The sequence below is a fragment of the Crassostrea angulata genome, chromosome 4, assembly GCF_025612915.1.
Source record: "Crassostrea angulata isolate pt1a10 chromosome 4, ASM2561291v2, whole genome shotgun sequence".
NCBI lineage: Eukaryota > Metazoa > Mollusca > Bivalvia > Ostreida > Ostreidae > Magallana > Magallana angulata.
Genome location: NC_069114.1, coordinates 41063150 through 41084918, shown reverse-complemented (window position 1 = coordinate 41084918; position 21769 = coordinate 41063150). Strand labels below are relative to the sequence as shown.

The 21769-nt window shown below is 36.8% G+C and overlaps 3 protein-coding genes across 3 annotated transcripts; 2 read left to right on the top strand and 1 right to left on the bottom strand.

The window, feature by feature from the left end:
- Positions 1 to 2203: 2203 nt before the first annotated feature.
- Positions 2204 to 3675, top strand: LOC128181615 (uncharacterized). The gene is made up of 3 exons (XM_052850085.1): positions 2204 to 2404; positions 2836 to 3053; positions 3323 to 3675. Exons 1-3 carry the CDS (start codon positions 2286 to 2288, stop codon positions 3430 to 3432), a joined length of 447 nt encoding a protein of 148 aa, XP_052706045.1. The 5' UTR covers positions 2204 to 2285; the 3' UTR covers positions 3433 to 3675.
- A 4251-nt stretch (positions 3676 to 7926) lies between these two features.
- On the bottom strand, positions 7927 to 9815 carry LOC128182500 (uncharacterized). Its single transcript, XM_052851140.1, has 3 exons — positions 9522 to 9815; positions 8786 to 9006; positions 7927 to 8086 (listed from the first exon to the last, which is right to left on the bottom strand). The coding sequence occupies exons 1-3, from the start codon at positions 9641 to 9643 to the stop codon at positions 7980 to 7982; spliced, it is 450 nt and encodes a 149-aa protein (XP_052707100.1). The 5' UTR covers positions 9644 to 9815; the 3' UTR covers positions 7927 to 7979.
- Positions 9816 to 17411: 7596 nt separating this feature from the next.
- Positions 17412 to 21708, top strand: LOC128181399 (uncharacterized). Its single transcript, XM_052849796.1, has 3 exons — positions 17412 to 17723; positions 19397 to 19593; positions 20768 to 21708. Exons 1-3 carry the CDS (start codon positions 17605 to 17607, stop codon positions 21472 to 21474), a joined length of 1023 nt encoding a protein of 340 aa, XP_052705756.1. The 5' UTR covers positions 17412 to 17604; the 3' UTR covers positions 21475 to 21708.
- The last annotated feature ends 61 nt before the right edge of the window (positions 21709 to 21769 follow it).

Genomic DNA, 21769 nt, shown 5'->3' with positions numbered 1-21769 from the left:
CGTCGAGTTGAACGAAACTATATTGAACTCTGGCGTAGGAATACATACGACTACAAAAAATATCTAAATTGGTCGTACCATTTAAAATCTGACTATTTTCAAGGTATTTATAAATAAGTTTCCTTGAAAAATAATGCTGTAGCATACATTACATCGAATTTATCAATTATGTTCAAGAACTAAGTCTTGTCAGCTGCGATGATTTGTGATGAGGTCCAAACACTGTTTCACTTTCGGTTTGTCCGAGTAACTGCATAGGAGAGTTGATTAAAATCAACTCCCAATTAAGAGCGGATCAAAGATCTTATTTTAATCAGATTGCTAGGGCATAACCTTCGCTTAAACACAAATAATTAGTAAATTCGATTTTCTGCTTTTCAGGATAACGTTACTAGGCTTTAATTCTTGTAATATTCCGTTATTATATAGTTGTCACTTTAAACTAGATGTAAGTTCGGTTGGGGTAAAGTCGTACACAGCTAGATCTCATCGATAGCTTATATACTTATTGTGCTAGAAAAAAGAGGAACTAGCAATAGTGTATCAAATGGATTTCGATCGCATCAATTTTTTGTTTTACTTTCAAAATTTCGAGATAATACATAAATGGTTAACTCAGTATTCAAAAATAAGAGGGGTTCCGAGTGACCACCTTCACATTAAAAAGCACCATCATATAAAAAAGCACCATCATATAATAAAGCACCATCTTCACATAAAAAAGCACCTTCACATAAAAAAGCATCTTCATATAATAAAGCACCATCTTCATATAATAAAGCTCCACCTTCATATAATAAAGCACCATCTTCATATAAAAAAGCACCACCTTCATATAATAAAGCACCACCTTCATATAATAAAGCACCATCTTCATATAATAAAGCACTACCTTCATATAATAAAGCACCATCTTCATATAATAAAGCACCACCTTCATATAATAAAGCACCATCTTCACATGATATAACCACAGCATAATATAATAAAGCACCATCTTCACATGAAATAGGCACATAAGGCAGCTATGGCGTTCCATATCTGCGCAATGTCAAAATAATAGTTTTACGTGATATCCCAAATTAACCACGTTTTCAGGGTTTAAAAACCTTTTCTGTCATTGTGTTTCATTTTTTTAATCTTAATTATGGGTTTGTTTTAATATTTTCTTTTATTAACATAATCATGTATAGCCATTTTGCGAAGAGGTTAACTTTTTTTCTTATGTCTTTATTCTAATTCATGCTCTTTTGACAAGAAAATTTTCACAATTTTAAACTTTTGTCAAACTTTTCCATTACTGTGTTGAAAAGGAACTTATAAATATGAGACACTGTCTTTTGATTTACTGATTGTATTAGCCATTTGTGTGTATATGTTGTAGCTTAAGCATTGATATAATTAGATTTCTCATGGTTAAAGAATAGCATGTTATTTAGACTGATCCAATTACATTTTCACTGCTGCTTTGTCTTAATTTGACTTTAATTACACATCTTTGCGATTAAGTAAAATTCTCAAGAGTTTACACCAACCGTGATCCGTGATCGAGGACTTCTTCCCTGACAGAAGTCGAACAACCACATTCTAAGCTCCAAAATATATTGTGCCTTCGTCTTTAATTTTTTTTTTTTAATAATTGCAAAATCTATATGAAAACTTTCTTTGCCGTGTTCACCGAATTTGCACAATTCAACGTGTAAGTCAGAGTGGTGTGTTTTTTCTGAAACGTTTGTTTATTTCCAAACATCAACATCAAAAATATTTTTTCAAGTATTACGTAATTGGAAAAGGTTTTGTTTTCCAAACATTCAAGTACATTTAATAATTAGCAAAGTTTCAACTGATATTTGCGACATGAACAATTGCATATTGTAGACGGAGTTATCAATCACATGTTCATAATATTTTCCGAAATAAACAAAAAGGGACTTGCACACGGCTCTTCTCTTCACTCAAAACACATAGGTAATCCAATGAGTTATAATATATTCATAAATTGACAGTCCTCCACTGACGATTCACAATTTAATGTGAAAATTTGTGCGCAATGACAACACCCATTCATTTACCTGTGAGCGCCTATAAGAACTTGACCTCTTGTTTTTTTATGAGGTAACATAAAAATACACCTCCATAGGGCTCTCCTAGCCTCCAAATTGCCCACGTGATCACGTCGTTGTGACGTAGCAGTCGGGTATAAATATAGTAGCCGGCACTTGCAGTTATCATCAGAATCAGTTGGCATCGAAACAGAAAACATTTTATCACTTAAAAAAGAAATAATGGAGATCACTAATCTTCTTTCAGTTGGAGCCTTGTTTTTATTCATGGCTCCCGTCTGTCTTTCTGTGCCCTTGTGGGATCGCGCCTCTCTTGCCTGTGCATCTATTCCCGGTAAACAGTAAGTAAATTATAATACTTTTCTAAAACTTTTGCAAAGTTTTATCTTCTACGGATATTAAAGATGAATTGGAAGATTTTTGTTTTCAAATTTTTTTTATCCTCAACAAATAAAATTGCAAAATGTGTACTCCGTTTTAGAAATCTAAGATGACTATCATATTTGATTGTAAAAAAAAATTTTAAACTAAAAAATTTCAAAATTTTTGTTTTAAGAAGAAGATATTTCAATGCAATAAAATATTTAAGATTTTATCAAATTTTATCAAACTAAAACGCGTCGTTTTATTTTTGCAAGAACTTTCTCTTTAATAGAAATTAAAAATATTTTAAATAATTGTTAAACATTTCTATCACTCCTTTTAAAATTTAAAAGCATAATGCTACTTGTATCATTCAATGTAGCTTGACGTTTTTACGCCTGTTTTACAGAGTCCTAGACGAGGAGTCAGGTCGATATTTCCTGGTCCCCAAGACGTGTGAGCAGGGTGAGGTCGCCTGGAGAATGACCCAGTCATACGTTGCTCTGAGGTTCTGGAGACCCAAACCTTTCAGGGTGTGCTTCAGCAGCAATACGCCCGTCAACTACGAGAAATACAGCGTCTTCAACGCCTCGTTTGGAAACATGTTCGTCGGAAGTCCAAATATGTGTAAGTTTTTCAATCTTATGCACTTTTTTCGAAATGACATTCAAGGGAACTGAATTGCTCTTAACGTTGCATTTTCGTAAAAGGTTGGTAAACAATGAATGCTCTTTTGTTTCTCGCATTTTTTTAGATTTGCATACATTATCCCTAGTTGTCCATTGATACTTTTATTAATGATCAACACATGATGTAGGCCAAAGATTACTCTAGCGTAACCAATGAACGATAATCCAAACAATGCTGATTAACATATATATTTTGTTCTCTTGTAGACCGGAAAGTCTGTGTGAATTCCATCGGAAACCGTTTAGACATCGTTCTTCTGGCCAAAAAATCATTCTACGTGATGAGAGCCAAGTTCTCCGTCCAGTGTAACTCGTGAGGTGTTAGACCGAACGCTTCATAACGAACCCAGTGACCAGTGCTGGTCAGTGACCCCGGTGACAGGCCCAAATCTACAAATGACCGGAAGTAAACTAAAAAGGATTCCGACGTCATGACACGAAAAGGGAAGAGAGGAGTCCCCCAGCCATGGCGTGTTGATCTACAATAGGACCACAGGATCTCAGTTTAACGCAAAGATTTTTTTCAAGCGAGCCTCTTTTATGTTACTAGTATGACATAAGTTTATTTATTTTTTGCAATAAAATGTCCACATCTCCATCATGGTCTTTTGTTAACAAACATAATCTTGGAATTAGGAACTAAATGTATTTATTACATGATGAACAAGTGGTATATTACATCTATACGATATATGTTTATGTTATACGAGGGTTGTCCCAAAATAGCGTAGACATGACACATAACTTAAAATCTGTTAACTGCAATTTCATTAGACTTCTTAGTTTTCTTCAATGACCCATTGGCAAACAATACGGAAAAAAATCAAATCTGTACTTTATTTAATTCTTATGAGAATGAATAATTAGCAACAACAGGTTTTGTCAGGTGGCGCAATGTACTCATATATTTATCATTTTTTAAGGTCAGACGCGACCTATCTTACATTTTCTTCTACTTTTTCTCATCTCCACAATGTGAAGATTTCTACTTAAGTTAGTAATTTCATAATTATATTTATATGTTTTATGATTTTTTTAAATTTAGATATAAAGTGTTTAATTGAAAATATATAGTACGGCTTTGTTTATAAGCATTCCAATGCATTTTGCATGTTATTTTAAGGGTAATTTGAAATATTCTAGCTCCGAAAAGAGCCTGGTAATGTACCCTGGATTTTTGGGAATGGACAGATTTAAATGTTAATAAACATGGAATAAAATATCATTTAATATTTATTCGTTTGATGAGATATCGGCGCTTCTGATTGGTTGAAAAATTTCTTTGATACCTGCATCAATAAAATTTTAGCCGGATCTACTTTTCTCAACTGCTCTGATCTAACACTATTTATAGAACGGGAATTTCCAAGATAAACACTGTCAACAAAATGTAAAGTTGTGTCTGTTTTATTGTCAGCAAACAAAATGCAAACTTGTGAATATAAAAACTTGAAAGGTTAACCTTAAAAAATAAACAAAAAACTTTGTTTGATTCACGAAATAGAAAATTAAGCGTCTTCTCACGATTTCGTCTGCTTGAGATCAATCAACATTTACAGCGAGGCTGGCTGTTCCTTTTAAGGATTTCAATATTATAATGAACATATAGGCATATAAACTTTCACGGTAACACTGCTGTTCAAATTTGGCAACGATAATTTTTAAAATTACACACGTAGATGATCGGTCATCAAAATAAGCGTCGTAAAGAAAAGCTATGAGTAATGCATCAACTCCTTCGGCGCATTCCAAGCGGCAGATATACCATTTAAGTACATCACTGGCAATCTAGTTACCACAAAGTTTACAAAAGTCGCTTATACATACTATTCTTTGTCGACATATCAGTTATTTTCGTCCACGATCGCTTTTCCTTTGATAGTTATGTCCAGTTGCATATTCCAGCGATCTCACATGAAAACTAGTTTTATTACGAGTTTTTCTGCACAGTGAATGATACCACAAGCTATCGCATGTATTTTCCTTTCGTTTTCAATTCAGCCGGTTCAGATTTTACTTCAATATTTGTGTTTAATCCATTAAATTCAGCCCAGTAGCTCTGCATCAGCTGAAGGCGAATCCATTTTGAATATTGTTGCTGTTGTTGTTTTGTATTCATACGCGCCGCTTCATTTACATTATTTACATTTTTGATCAATGACACTTCACATTTTTTTATTTGAAAATGTTTTATTAAATGATAAGAAATGAAGATAATAATTTTTCTATTGATCGACGTATCAAAGAAAAAATTGACCGGAAAACTTTTTCATCAATGCGCTACGCGCATTGATGAAGTTTTCCGGTCAATTTTTTCTTTGATACGTCGATCAATAGAAAAATTATTATCTTCATTTCTTAAATCAAGGAAAATGATATAAAATTGAGAAACGTCACGTGTATCCTTAAATCATTGAATGTGCATACAACAATTAAAGCCAAAGTAATTAAAAGTAACTTTAACTAAAAAGACACGTAATTTAGAAGGCAAGGAAATATGTATCGAGAACGCTTGGACAAATTGCTATTCAATTTGACAGATTATTTCTAAATGTTTACACTCGATACACCTGGAACGAATAGGATTTTAACACACTTAAATACAAGAAAAGTGCTTTCTGTTGTTGAAGATTATATGTTTATAGAAATCGCAAACCTTTATAATCAAGCGCTGTGGGATTTAGATAATAATACACAACGGTGTCTAAAATACAAGCTAGTACACAGTTCTAGCTTTGCGGATCACATTCACCCCTGCAAATGTGTTCGGAATGTTTTCTTTATCGTTGCTAAGTATGTAATAAATCCAGAGCTGCTCGAATGAAAGTTCACGAGACTTCACCGAGCCTGTGAAATTTCGAGCGGAAGTATAAGTGCTCGGATAATATTCTCAAAATACGCAAGTACTGGTCGTTTTTCATATCATATCCTACTTTGATTTATGTTGAAACATGAAAATCTTTAAGATGTATGTCTTATTTCACCATCTAATGATTATTTATACTAAACGATAATATTCAGAATATGCAGAGTTATCGTTCGGTTCAACCATATGTAGAGTGGTTGAAAATATAAACATTGGGTTGCTTAATAAAATCATAGTCATGTTTGATGCATGTTGTGTGCAATACCATGTTTTTTTAAAAAAATAATGGGTGTCTTTTTTGCATGAAAACTTAGTATATTGAGCCATTTTCAAGGAACATTCTGCATAAAATTCTATAGTCTGTTTCACTATTGATGCTATTACTAGGTCAGGCGCGGATGATTTCTTATTGGACAAAAATGATCCAAGGTCAAGACAATAAGATCGTGTTTACTGTTTACAAATATTTAGCAAACCAATATATGTATAATAATGACTGTGTAAATCCATGGACTGATTTTATACGACATATTTTAGACTCATGTGGGTTCTCTAATATCTGGACAGAACAATGTACTGCAATAGTTAATGATAAGTGGATTTCTGCCGCCATCAAACAAAGATTGCAGGACCAGTTCATTCAGAAATGGGCAAAAGATATAGATAATTCATCTAAAGGTCAAATATATAAAATTTATAAACAAAAGTTTGGTTTTGAAAAATACTTAGGCATTCTTACTAAAAAATTTTGGAAACCACTTATTAAATTCAGAACAGCAAATCACCGTTTACCGATTGAAACCGGTAGATGGTATGGAATTCCTGTAAATGACAGAAGCTGCACACTCTGTAATAGTGGTAAATTAGCGGACGAATACCATTTTATTCTTGAATGTAAATTTTTTTTAACTTTACGTAAGCAATTTCTATGTACCAAGTATTTTCAAAAACCAAGTACATTAAAATTTAGGGTACTGCTGATGACAACGAACGTCAAAACATTGAAAAAATTAAGCTCTTTTATATTGAATATCCAAGAGTAATTTTGCTGTCCAGCCTAAACTATATTAGCATTTATTATTATTATTACTCTCCGCGTATTGAACACCAATGAAACATTGTATTACATTTTTATATGATGATCTAATTTTTTTTTCTACCACTTTTTGTATTATTACTTTTTTTTTTCTTTTACTTACTTATGCTTATTAACACATGTAATACTATGTTGTATTATAATTTATATATAATATTTTAGACCATTGACATCACAATTTAATGTAAATATGTTATTGTACCTCATGTACCATTGTATGATAATGGTTTGAGAGAATAAATTGAATTGAATTGAATTGGATGAAAAATTAATCCCCAGGGGGGATCTCTACAAGCATGTTAATTGTTGCAACAGCAGACAAAAATATTTTTTGTATTATTACATTTATTTCTAGAACACATTTTTTCCACCAATTAATGAAGTTAAAGTTTAAAATCAATAAACCTCTAGATTTTATACTTGACTACAAGTACCTAGATTCGATGAAATAGACTATTACCAGGAGGCACGAGTTTTAGGGTCAAACAAAACCACGTGGTCTAAAATTTAAATGACAATAACATTCGCAGGGGTGACATTGCAATCGCTGAAAAAAATTGCCGAAATCCACACATGCACGGACCCGAGCCTGACCCCCATTTAAAGCCGCACATGTCACATGTGACGTATGTGTACTCGATCTTGAGACTAATAGAATAATTCATGAATACATTTGGGGGAGAGTATATAAATCCATCGAGGAGACAAGATTCACGGTCTACGACGAAGCTTTGTATGTATATGCACTCGTCGAACCTTCCATTTAGACCAGAAAAAGCATCATATTGTAGAACACTTATAGTTCATTAATTTTGAGAATACAGCTAGTGAATCAATGATTATAATTAAAGGGGCTCTTTAATAGAACTTATTTTCATGAACATGAGATAACAATGTCGAACTTAGAGACAGCTGATCGTGAACTTGGCCGTGAGGACATAGAAAATGTCCAGTGCTTTTAGAACTATGTCCAGACTGGTTCCTGGGGAGGTCAAACACACATCGCCATCTGTAAAAAAGCAAAACACAAAAGATACAAAAATTATTTAGAATTTGAACTTTATTTCAAAATACACGTATCAATATATACATTTTCGTTTGCCTTTGAATTTAATGAACATAGAAAGCATGCAAATCATAGCTTACAGATTTATACAAATCTCGAAGTTCACTGCCTACCATGAACACTGCTTGCTATGTAGGAATGGGACAATTGCCCGAAATTTTTGCATTATAATTGATTTTCGAAAAGGGCCTTTATTCAGTTAATCAATTATCTTAGTATTTTAAACTTATATATACATTTGCGCCATCTTATCTCCCCATTTAGCTGTTTCTTGTTCATGGGCATTTTAATACTAGTATGCTGTATTCTTGAAATATATTCACGTACCAGCAAATGATTGAATCAATCTATAAATGCAATCTTCTTTGCTTTGTTTTATATTGTAGGACTGGGAGGCCCCCTTTTCTATGTCATGTTAACACACAGTATTGCCATTTGGTCGAAAGATTATGTTGTTTTGAGTGTCTTACCTGCACTTAGTAACTTGCCCATTAATTTCAATTTCATTTTTTAATAAATGGCAAGTATGGAAACTACATCTTCTGTTTTTTTTATTGTTTTCTTTTGTTTGTTTTTTGTTTTTGTCAAAAACTCACATTATTGATGGCTAAAGAAGTTTTAATATAAATATATACATTATACCTCTATTGGGACTGCCAGCAAATTCCATCCCCCCGTCCGTTATCCTGTAGACTCCGTATTTCTCTAGGCTGGGGAAGGCAGCGCTGCTGAAACAGACCCTGAAGCTAGACGGCTTGTTGATTTGTAGCTGGACATAGGTCTGGCTCAGTCGCCATGCCACCTCGCCAGACTTACACTGGGAGTCAAGCACCACGATTCTGTTCGAATTTTCCTCAACCACACTGGAAAAAAAATAGAAATGGATTGTACAGGTATATATAATATTATATATAATCTTAAATGCAAGTATATATACTGTGGAATCATTTAATTTCGTGGGGGCCAATTTTCGTGGAGCGTTGGTTTTTTGCTTATTCGTGGGGATATACTTTCGTGGATGCGTCGGTTTCCAGTTTCAGTAACGCTCTCTTCTTAAATTTGTTTTCGTGGAGGTTGTAAATTCGTGGGAGAGAGCTGCCCACGGATACCACGAAAATTTAGCCATCCCGAATTCTAATGATTCCACAGTATACACTGCTAGCGCGCTCACCGTGCATCGTAGAAAGAGATAAATGACAGGAAGTTCATTTGCTTTAAAATAATAGTTACCAAAAGTTAAAAAAAACCCCCACAACAGACTTGTTTTGGTTATGCTAGCAAAGAAAGACAACTCACATTCACATGGACTTTTTAGGTCTTAAATAGTTTTTGATAAAAGTTTGAATATGCCTAAAACTTTGGATATACTAGTACTTACTGTTTCTTTCCAACTGTTTCACAGACAACAGTGGCTCTGTCCCACGCATTTAAGCCTGACACCTCAGATACCAACATGCACAACAATAGAGACACCACCGAAAAAAGAGGGAGGAGGTCCATGATAATTGAAACCACTTCAGTGAGCGAAAAAAGAAATGATTCTGAGGGTTTGGGACTTAATACCCTCTTGATGTCTGCCCAAGGGTGTGCCACTTAATCAATGCTCCTACAAAGTTACACAGATGTGATGACGTTGCGCTTGGGCTTAGAGTCACTGCTTATGCTAGTGAGTGTATAATTGAAAACAAAATTATCCCCAGGTTACCATATCAACTGAATTAGGTCACACGTTTATGATATATTTTCGATACTGCTGAATAAATATTGAATGAAAATTAATTAGTTGGAAATTATTTTTCTCCTTAAAATGTTAATTCTGAAAAAGTGAGAAAAACCTGATAAGCATCGCTTTAGTACACACACCTTTTATCCATGTCCAGAGCTGCTTTTCTTTTCGATTTTTTCCCTGAAGCTTATTTACCCTTTGAAATAAAAAATGAATTAATACTGAAACAAAACTCCAGTTAAAACGGACGTAAATATAAAAGCAAGTTTGTGTTGGACAGAAAAAAAGATTAGACATTAGAAAGCATAAGAAATCCAGAAATCAAATTATATTACTTTCGTAGAAGAAATAAAATATTAGAGGAGTGTACTCTTTAATATTCAACTTTTGTGTAACCTACTTTCATTCCTTATTACAATAATCAAATTTATCCCTTACAGATAAATACAGTTATTGACAATAAATTAAGTAATTCAAATCTAACAAAATATCCAATTTTTCCGGAATTTTTTTTTTCTATATGGTCACATACCACTATTTTTCAAGTCAAGTAGTTCTATTCTAAAAATGTATGTTTTTTTCCAAAAATTCCCAGGGGTGCTAAATGGGCGAATTTGGCGCCTTTTAGGGCATGGATGGAAAGAAGAAGGTTTGAAAAAAAATACTAGTTAAAAATAATTGGGAAAATCGATCTTTAAAGGCGCAATAGGAAGGGTGTAAAGAGGCCAATGTTTACAAATATTCCGAAGTGAAAGTGGATATTGCAGGGTAGGGGTTATTGTAGGGGCCATATCTCAGCTCCCTCTCGATTGATTTTCCTGTCCTTTGGAAATGTTGTTGGACTAATGTTTGTCTGTCATTATGCCAAATTTGAATAGATTTGAGCCGGTGGAATTTTTTATATGAATTTTTGTTTTATAAAGGAATAAGAGGGAAAAATAATTGTGGTCTGTGTCCATATGTAGTGTTTGTGGACTCGTTCCCCGTACGGGCTATCTATTAGCCCGTGACGTCACTACGCGGGAATCTGCACGAGCGAGGATTCGACCGCCTGCAGCCAGCAAGTAAAGACGTAGGACATGTGCTAGACGAGGCGACAGGCAAGTCCAGCGGCAACCCACGGATATCATCAGTGATAGTAACTGAGAAATACTATATTGGCGCCCAACTCGAGGCCCTGGACTTGCCAGTTATTTCGAGGAATTTTTTTTTTCCCCGTAAGCCTGTATCATTTTGTTTAGGGAGTTTGAGTAAATCGCGTTGAGGCCGCCATTTTGGGGGCCCTCGCGTGGTCAGCTTTCCCGTTAGTTTTTGTAAACATTGATCCAGTTTTAGCTTTGTTTGTGCTACTTGTTTGATTTCTCATCATGTCATTTGAAGAGGCTCTGTTTGCTTTAGGGTTAGGTGAGAGATCGCCCCGATTTATGTCTATGGATCATGGTAGGGATGAGTTGTCACGGGGCATTAGGCCCGGCTGTATGTACGGGCCAGATCCCGTAAGTATTGTTAAGCAACCCACAGACTTAGGCACTACAGGTCCTGTTAGGGTAGGCTATGTTGAGAGAGCACCCCACAGTGATTACATAGGTCCTCCCCATGTTGGGGTCGAGTCTCTTGAAAGATTTGAGAGAGGGAGGGGTGAAACTATAGATCCTGTTCGTTTGTCGGCCAAGGGTTTAAGTTCGCCAGTTGGTGTTAGGGACTTTGTTCCACCTAGTGACTATTTAGGGGTCCCCATATCACAATGTTCCCATGTGGCCCTTAACCCTGGGGAGGCACCTACTGTCAGGGATACTACTTTATGCCCACCTGAGCCTCAGGGGCAAACCCCAAATTTGTTGGATTTTGACACCCTTACTACCCAGGATTCACCCCCAGTAATCCAATGCCCGCCGGGCCTACATGGCCCGGATGCAAGTCCTCAGATAGCCAACCTGTCTATTCGCAAGGGGTTACACCAGAGTCTATGGATTTAGGTCAGGGGCAGCAGTATGATAGACCAGTTCAGGCAGTTGATTTAAAGCCCCAGGTTCCACCCACCCAGAACCCCACTGTCCCAGATGCACAGTTTCAGCTCAGTGGTGGCCATCGAGATGATCGGTATTCACCAGGACCGTTTGTTATGGGCGGGTATTCGGATCATCTGCCTAGTAGTTATCCTGTATTAGTACCTGAGGTCCCCTCCCAACCTTGTCATTTTGGGGGTGAAGGAGGGGGGAGAATGGCACATACATATGAGCCCCCACCACTGAAAGACCTTTTAATGTAAGTCACGCGCGGATTCCCGCAGCGTCTCAATGTCCCTCGGATTACGCGCGGATACCAGCAGCGTATATCCATCCCCCGGAATACTCGTGGAGACCAGCAGCAGCCTATGGTTTACCTGGAGATGTGCAGACCCCTGCAGCGCGCTACAACCTCCAAGAGTTTGTTGCACCGCCCACCAGCTACCACAATCCGACAGCCTGGAGCAGGCCGAGGTATAAGGATCTGCATTTTGATGGAAGATCCAGCTGGAAGGCATTCCTGCTCAAGTTTGTTAGACTGCCACGAAGCCAGCGCTGGACAGAGACTGAGCAACACGACGAGTTCTGCTTCTTCCTGGAAGGAACTGCTAGCGAGTACTACACTCTGTTACTAGAGACCAGCCCTGACTTGTGCTTCGCCGACATCCTGAGGAAGTTCGACAAGCGCTTTGGCTCAGCAGCGCCTGATTTGGCCCACCAGCTCATCTTCCAGTCAGCAGTCCAAAACAGTGGTGAGTCCCTGAGGCAGTGGTCAGACCGAGTACTGACGTTGGCTACTTGCGCCTTCCCCCACCTACCGGATGTTCACACTCAGGCTATACCCCGCCTGTGTTATGGGGCAGAGGACCGGGAGGCAGGCCTGTATGCCCTGGATGGCCAGCCCAAGGCCGTCGATGAGGCTGTAGACCGGATGCAGTTCTACCGGCATTCCCGACGGGGCAGACCCTCATGCAATGGCTACAATGCAGTGAGGAGTTTGGTTGTAGATGAGGAGTCGAGTAAAAGAGATGGGAAAGCCGAGAGTCAGATACGGGAGTTGAAAAGCCGAGTGCAGCATCTTGAGAAGACCCTAAAGGAAGTTCTCGATTCGGTCCGGCTTGGGATCCCGACGACTTGTTTCCCTAGATGGCAACCTGGCCCAAGGACAGGTCAGTGTTTCAGATGCGGAAAGACTGGGCATTTCCGTAAAGAATGTCCTGCTGTCCTTAGACGGAAGGCGGAAGGAAGCGCTGGAGAGGTTGTAGATCACTCCCTGCATAGCCGTGGTGCCTGTCAAGGAGTTGCAGATGAAGAGACCAAGACTTGCAGTCAAGCGCCCAGGGGGCAGCTTCGCACTGTGTGCTTACTAACCCAGGATGATGAGGTCAGTTTAAGGAAGCACCCTGCAGATGACTCATGTGTTGTGGACAAGGACGCCCCTTGTCCCAACACAAGGCGCAGGAGGAAGCGTGGTAGGCGTAGGATGCGACACAGGAGACCAAACTTGCTGAAGTCCTTCTCCACAGATCCTGATGTTCCTGAAGAGGAAGTTACTCCAATGGACAGTAATTGTCGGCTGAAAGTGCTGAGCAGCAAGGTGGTTCCTACGGAATCCAAGGCCCTTAGGCCAAGGGCAAGGATGACATAGTGGGAGACTCTTGGCCCCCAACCCAGGGGGCCGTCTCGAATGATCTGTTTGTAATGGCAGCTCGGACTGCCAGTACAGCCAAGCTGAAAATACCAGGAAGCAGTCTTGAGACAGCGGTTGAGGATGTCCATGTTCCTGCAACTAGGAACTCCCTTGCTAGGGAGTCAGTTGGAAGAGGACAGCCTTTAGGAGCAGCACCAAACTTGGAGTATCTCCCTTGTGGTGTCCAGACTAGGGTGACAGACGCACGGGAGATGCCGTCGCCATCTGGATTGTGCAGGGCGTGTCTCGTGGATCAGACGTAGTAGAGCTGCCCTTCCCGGACTGAACCCGTTACCTAAGAACGACTTGGACTGTCCCTGGATTATCCTTTTTGTGTGTAGAGGCCCTTGTCATTTGGACGGGCCCTGCTCTAGTGACTTAGTATCCCGGCTGTTGCTGGGATTGGTGTTACCGCAGCTGGGACTTGGTTCCCTGGAAGTTATCCCGGCTGTTGCTGGGATGGCGTTCCCACGCCCATTGTTATTTGGTGGTCCCGTTGATTCTAGATGTGGACCTACTCCCCTCAAGGAAAACGGAGGGGAGTGTAGTGTTTGTGGACTCGTTCCCCGTACGGGCTATCTATTATCCCGTGACGTCACTACGCGGGAATCTGCACGAGCGAGGATTCGACCGCCTGCAGCCAGCAAGTAAAGACGTAGGACATGTGCTAGACGAGGCGACAGGCAAGTCCAGCGGCAACCCACGGATATCATCAGTGATAGTAACTGAGAAATACTATATATACATCATGACTGATACTTTATTTATTCCTGAGCATGCGCTTTTGGCCTTTTCATTTCAATCCTCGGCCGAGTGAACACGAAAATTGAGCAGCGGAAAAAATCAAATTCCATCATTGAGAGAATGAGCACTGGAATTTGAGAGTGGGATCGTCTCGCCGATCTAAAACAAAGTCTCCTTACGCGAGACCTGCACGATCAACACGATCCATGCCGGCCACAGACCAGGCAGGTGGCCCTGCACTGGCCACAGACCAAGCACGTGCAACAGACTCCACACTAACCACGGACCAAGCTACGACATCAAGTGTCCTAAACATCCCCCAAGTTCCAAGCAGTGTCCCTAATGCCCGTGGAATGTATAGCTCACCGCCTGCGCAGATGTCAACTATGCCTGTGTTTGAGCCTCAACACAGTCAACAGCAAGGAACCAGTATGTCTACTGTAACAACACCTCTAGTGGCTCAACACGGTACGCATATTAATCCGCTTGTTAGCATTACATCTGATCTTGGTGCCAATGTTTTACTGTCAACGCAAGAAAAAATTTGGAATAATGAATACATTGATCTAGCAAAGTTATTGCATTCAGACCCTGCAGCTGAAACTCAACAGCTTTTGGATTTCATTCTGCATGAAATCCAATTGGCGCAATTTTGACATATAACCATTTGCTGAGGGATACTGTTGTATCCAGGTCCCCCAGCTCTGATATGGTTTGTTGAACGAATAATTTGTGAATGCTATGCCGCCAAAAGCTTACAAGTGGTAAGATCGGCGCATAGAGTATGAACATGCAAGTGGCATGTTAACTGTGAATGTTGATATGAATAAAAAGCCATGACAGTTCCGCCATATATGTGTTTGAGTAATTTTTCCACATGTCAGATGTCATGTTGGATTAAGTACAAATTCTATTTAAGATCAATAAATGCACAATATGTATATATATATATGTATAATGGTGCAAGAGTGGTTCAATATTTATGCATTTCGAAATAATCACCAGTTTTATCAGTGTTTATGGCTTGTAAAACGTTGCTTTATTAAAAAATCGTGTTACGTATGTTCAAAATCTTGTGATGTATATTCTATAAACTTGAGATGTATGTTCAATATATTGTGATGTATGTTCAATATATTGTGATGTATATTCAAGATAGTGTGGGATATGTTCGAAATTTTGTGATGTATATTCTATAATCTTGAGATGTATGTTCAATATATTGTGATGTATGTTCAAAACATTGTGATGTATATTCAAGAATAGTGTGGGATATGTTCGAAATCTTGTGATGTATATTCAAAATCTTGTGATGTTGAGTATAAGTCAATTTTCACATCAGCTGAGCATTTCTCCTCTATTCGCAAGGTATCAGATTGTGTCAATTCTTCTGATGAAATAACAATCGCATTCAAAACAGATTGAATGTATTACATGTAGCTGCAGTATGTATATGTCCGCCTGCATGGTGTACGGCTTTCGTACACGCTATTTAGACATCACAATTACTTCAGTAGTGCTAAAAGCAATTAGTGACGCTGTTTATTTTAAAGAAGTCATTATTAACAAAACTTCCTATATTAAGATTTATTTCATGATCGATCGAAAACTGTTACCGCTGCAATCACTTCCACATATGTAGAAGAATTGTTTTTTTCTTCTAAATATGCAAAGTACTGATCGACAATATGAATAATCTACATATTTTTTCTTATTAACTTTATATGAAAGAGTGAGAAAGGCGAGCAAAACAATGGGAACTGCATTTGGACGGTTCATTTGGGTTATTAAGATACCGATCAATACAGTAAAAAATCACATTTTCCAGTTCCGCGGGTTTGTATTTTTTAAATTTTGCTTGCAACCTTTATATCCACATGACCAACAACAGAAAGCTTTTAATTATTGAGGTTTAGAAATGCAATCTTTTATCGATTACTTTCATTGCTTTAGTTTTTTTTTGGTGGCAGTTCATCAGTGCGGTCAAGATATTTTAAACTATATTCCAGGGAAAAACTTTGATTATGATTAATTTTCCAGGTAAATCTAACAGCTCTTGCAAAAATACATACTGTTGCACAGTTTTCAAGAAACCTAATATAAAGAGGATAATTGATCATAACTTCATAGTTTGACACTTTTGATATCAATGATAGAGTCTCCCTGTAAAAAAAAAAATCAGAAAATATATTAAAAGTCACAATTTATCATTAATTCAAATGATAAATTGTTTTCTCTTGATGTTTTAGCAGGTTACATACAAGGTAGATTTGATATAATTTATGGAACCTTCATTTTTCAATATCATAATTGGACTTATCTTTAGAAATGATCTAATTATCTTTTTTAGAATATAAAATTGATTGATTTGATCAGCAATTGAAACCATAAATCAAAATTAGACGAATGCATTTAGTGATTTTTGAACAAGTTAAATTCATCTCTCTAAAAAAAAAATAATTATGTATTCCTGCAATCAATTTTCTAGGTCTGCTTTGTGAAACTGTGCAACATGTGAATTCGTGTGCTTAAATTTTTTAAAACAAATTTCACAAATACATTAGCTTGTTTTCTGTAATAAGTGTCAATAACTAGTAATTGTAAAAACAAAAATACCGGGATTCATTGTGTGTGTGCAAAATTACTTTTAAAAATCTGTGATTGCGAGTCAATAAAGTTTCCTTGCAGAAAGAAATATCCACATATTAATCTACAAATTAGAGTGAAAAAAAAAATGCTTCGGAAAAGTTATATCGGACGAAGAGACAGACGGACAAATCATTAGTGTATCCACGGAGCGGGCCCATCATCGTCGTCGTCGTCATCATCATCATCATCATCATCATCATCATCATCATCACTGATGATGAACCAGAAATTTTACGGAAAAGTTTCTATCGCATTGTATTTTATCTTTTCTTTAATTTAAAATCGACAGTGTAAAAGTGAAAGTAAAACACATCCAGCCAAAGAAAATTAGTCAATAAACATGCAATAAAAACATTATCAAAGACTAGTTTGAGACACTTTGTCTTGTCAATTAACATGTTCGCCGGATCTGTAAAGATCTGTTCACCTTCCATTTGTCAATGAGTAGTTCCGCGTGGAGTCTTGTTTGATTAATTAGCGCCTCGTGAAGACGTTAGTTCATTAGAATAAAGAGTGACGAAACAGTTAGCATAAGTAAATTTTCGTCAGTGTTTTTTAATTTTTTTTTTCGAATAGGATTTATATCTATCTCTGAGGACAAAGGCAAGAGTTTACTAAGATAATTCCTTGCGGTATATTCAGAGACATGGGCCCGCTGCGAGGATTAGTATTCTGGGCACTAATTGTGTTAGGGGCTTGTGCTACCCCTAAAAAACTCATCAAGGACCGCATGTCGCAAGAACACTGCAAACAAAAGATCGCTGGGTGAGTAGTCATGTCAGGGGAAATTTCAAAGCAAAAAAGTCAAAGCTAAAAAAAAAAAAAATTAAAAATCAAAAACCATCGTATTCTAGCCTAATGTCAGGGGTATTTTCAATACAAAAAAAAGTCAAAGCTAAAAAAACAATTAAAATCCATCGTATTCTAGCCTAATATCATTTATATTTACAATAAATATTTACATGGGTAATACAGGGATATTAATTGTCGGTGTAAGGCTTTTGTCAATTTAAAAATTAAAAAAAAAACCCAAATTGTTTCGAAGGTAGTGGTCTACGAATTTCATCAAATTCAACTAAAATTAATGTTTACGCTAAACTTCTTCTCAATCTATTTAAGCCCAAAAATTTATTTTATCAGAAACAAAAATATTTGTTTTCAACTATTTTTGTAGGTTGACTGGTCATATGCATTAATGATTGCTGTAAATGACCATGGCATGTCATCAGAAAGATGTGTCTGTATTGCTCAATCTCACAAATGACAGCATTATAAGTATAAAGTCATTCAAATTAAAAAAAAGGTACATATCGAATTCTATGGATTTAATGTGATAGAGATCCCCCCCCCCCCCGATATTCTTTTGAAATCTTTCTGGAGACATTTGATAAAGTATGCTGTACTTAATTGTCATTAATTAGTTTTCTGTATTTAAAGACCGTATATAATTGATGATGCAAAGATTGTGTAGAAACCTGACTATAGACACTTTCTCTTTTACCTGCATGTCTTTAAAACCGTAAATAAGCTGTCTGTTTTTGGGTAACCAGACCATATTATGTCTTGCATGAAATTATGTATTTTTTAATCTTTATGATGTAAAATATCACTAGGAAAAAAACCTAAAACAGCTTTCACAAAATACATCATTCCAATTATATGCATTTTAAAACAGAAAGAATATAATTATAGATAACAATGCAGTCCTTCTACACTATCTAATAGAACAACCATTGTAATTAATAACGGCATTTATCTTTATATTTTTACGTCATTCATCATTGCAAATGAATGAATGAAAGTTAAACCCCGAAAAAGATTTACATCATATAAAATGAACCCATTATATGTTTACCTATATAACATAATAGGTATATTACAAACACACTCTCGGCTGATAAACACGAGCTTTGCTATACATGTACAATGTAGTAATGGTCTGCTAGAAAGGAACAACAAGGCGTTGTAACATGTTAACAACATCGTCTTATTCCAAGCTTCTTCCAGAACATGGCTATTCTTTGTCCAATTACAACATACAATGATTTTGCAGAATTCTAACGACGTAGATTATGTCCGGTTTTTGTATTTCTTGAATGTATTTAGCGCTTGTCGAATTATTTCAGACGCCTCAAAAAAAAAGAAATTCAGACATTTGTCACAGAGAAAAAGCAGCCTAATTAACTATATATTATATTAATACTGTTTTGTTTGCACTTGTATTACAAACTGCATATAATTGTTTAACATATTATAGGTTTTATATAAAAATCAAAGTCACAAACAAAAATGATCAAGTATCGCAACAAATAACTTATTTAAGCGTTGAAACATACTACTAGTAATTAGGATGGGAAAAACCCCACCGCAGAAACGAATGCTCGTATGATGTAATCATGATTATTGCCAACAAAATGAAAATTTTCGAAACTTTACAGGATGAAGTCTAATGCCCAGTCAGGGCCTTCCATTGATGTCAATCCAACATGTGATATCGGCAAAGTCTCGTACATGTACTCACGTGGTCAGCTCCAGCTCTCGTTCTGGCGAGACTCTCCATTCCAGATCTGCTTGGTTGAATTAAAACGCTTCGAAATTGTGCGATCTACAGACAACAATAATCAGCAACTGGAGCGTAAGTTGCACATATGCCATGCACGTACTTGTTAATATTTAAAGTGAGTGAAAGTACGAAAATATCTGTAAATTTTCCTCAATCTCGATATATTTTTATTATCTATTGCAAGTTCTTCATACTGCTTAGAGCGTACAAGAAATAAGCTTTATTAACTTGAATGATAGGAATTTGTGTACGTACGGTGCAATTTAGAACACACACTTCCTTTCATAAAATTAACTGGAATCCAAATATGAGCAGGGAAGCTGATTAAGTGAAGCCTTGTGAATAATTTTCTCTGCTTTTTTAAATTTGCATCGATGTCAACGACATGAATACAATGAGACGTGTGTTGGGGCCTCGGGTCAGATGCATTTGCGCGGCCACATAAGCTGCAGAAAACTATTTTAAGTAATATAATGAAAATTTCTTAAACTAGAGGTTTTGAAAAAATCGTATATGCCAGTCACAATTATCATTTTTCTGAAAAAGAAAAATTGAAAAAAAACCCAACACTTTTGCTTGTCATTCTATCACGTAGTAACGGATTCGTATTGTTAATAAGCATTGTAGTTTTTCTGCATGGTCATTTGAGGAATATTTCTTGAAGAAACTTATGTTATACGTGTGTACATAACAAACTTTACCGATAGAAATTGATGAATATCAAATAAGTTTATGAATCATTCCGCCCCTTATAAATCAATATCAAAATGTTGAAGCTGTGTTTATTGTCATTAAACGTAAATGAGCCATCAAACCTGTTCTTATTTTAAAAAAAACCATATTATCAATTTTTGACGTTTGTAAATGTAAAGACTGCGCAAAAGCAAACTCTGATCGCATTTTTTGTTACACTGACAATATGTCGCCTTGAAAGTATTTAGTATTAATTTTGTTACTACATTGCATATCAATGTATGATGCGATGGAACATCATCATCATTAATCCCCCGAAATCGTCGTTTTACGGAATAATTACCGAACTGAAAAATTTGGAGTGACTCAACCGAAGTATCGGGCGACAAAATCTTTATTTTCCAATGCCACACGCACTGTTATTTGGTAAATTTGTCAAACATCCCAGGAGAGTCATTTCTCTTCAAAATTCTTAAAACTGAAATAACCAAAACCATAACCAATGGTTACCAATCAAACTCGCTCATATCAATTTTCAATTTTTAATCAACAGAAATCCCAGACGGGGAAAACGTTTGCTTCCAAAATAGAAATGCTAACGGTGGAACTGTGTACATTGTCCTGAAGCCGAGAGGTTTTACCTATATATCCGAAATTTACTATGAAATCCAAAGACTGCACCTAACGGACGATTCATCCGTCAATCTCAACCCACGAGGACAGTTGTCTGTGAGCACTTCACCAAGTCCTCCAACTCCAAGAACCCACCACCCACAATTTGACATCATCACACCAGTTCCAAACGTTCACGATTTACGCATGCGTCGTCCTGAGAGTTTACGACGTCCGGTTCAGACACCATTACCGTTGTCAAGACAGTGGTTCTTAAGACAGCTTCCCTTGAATAGAAACAGAGCAGCAGAAAATACGTGGAGACCAACACTGAATACGATACCAGTAGAGAATGTGCGGGCACCAGCTGAGAATACATGGAGATCACTTGAGAATACGCGGAGACAAGCAGAGAATACATGGAGGCCTGCAGAGAATTCGTGGAGACAAGCAGAGAATACGTGGAGGCCTGCAGAGAATTCGTGGAGACAAGCAGAGAATTCATTGAGACAAGCAGAGAATACGTGGAGACAAGCAGAGAATACGTGGAGTCCAAGACCTTGGCAAAGGGAAAATATGCGATTTTTAAGACAACAAAGACCCCAAACGAATTTTAGACAATTGAGGAATTCAAATTTTGTCATATGATTAAAAAGAACAAACACATTGAATAAAGTCACCTATGTTGAGTGTTAAATGTATAATAAAAATCACAAAAATGTCCATAAATGCATGTATTCATTTTTTGTTAATTTTATGTAAATCCAAGGATTTTTTTTTTTACAAAATGCTGGATACAAATCGACGCATTTAGAATAGGTTATTTGGACGGCATAGTCGATATGTCTGTTACTTTGTTGCTGCATTCTAAAAAATAGATTTTGCTGAAGAAAAAAACAAAAAACCAACTGGCATGTCATCATAATGATTAAAATAGTTTTTC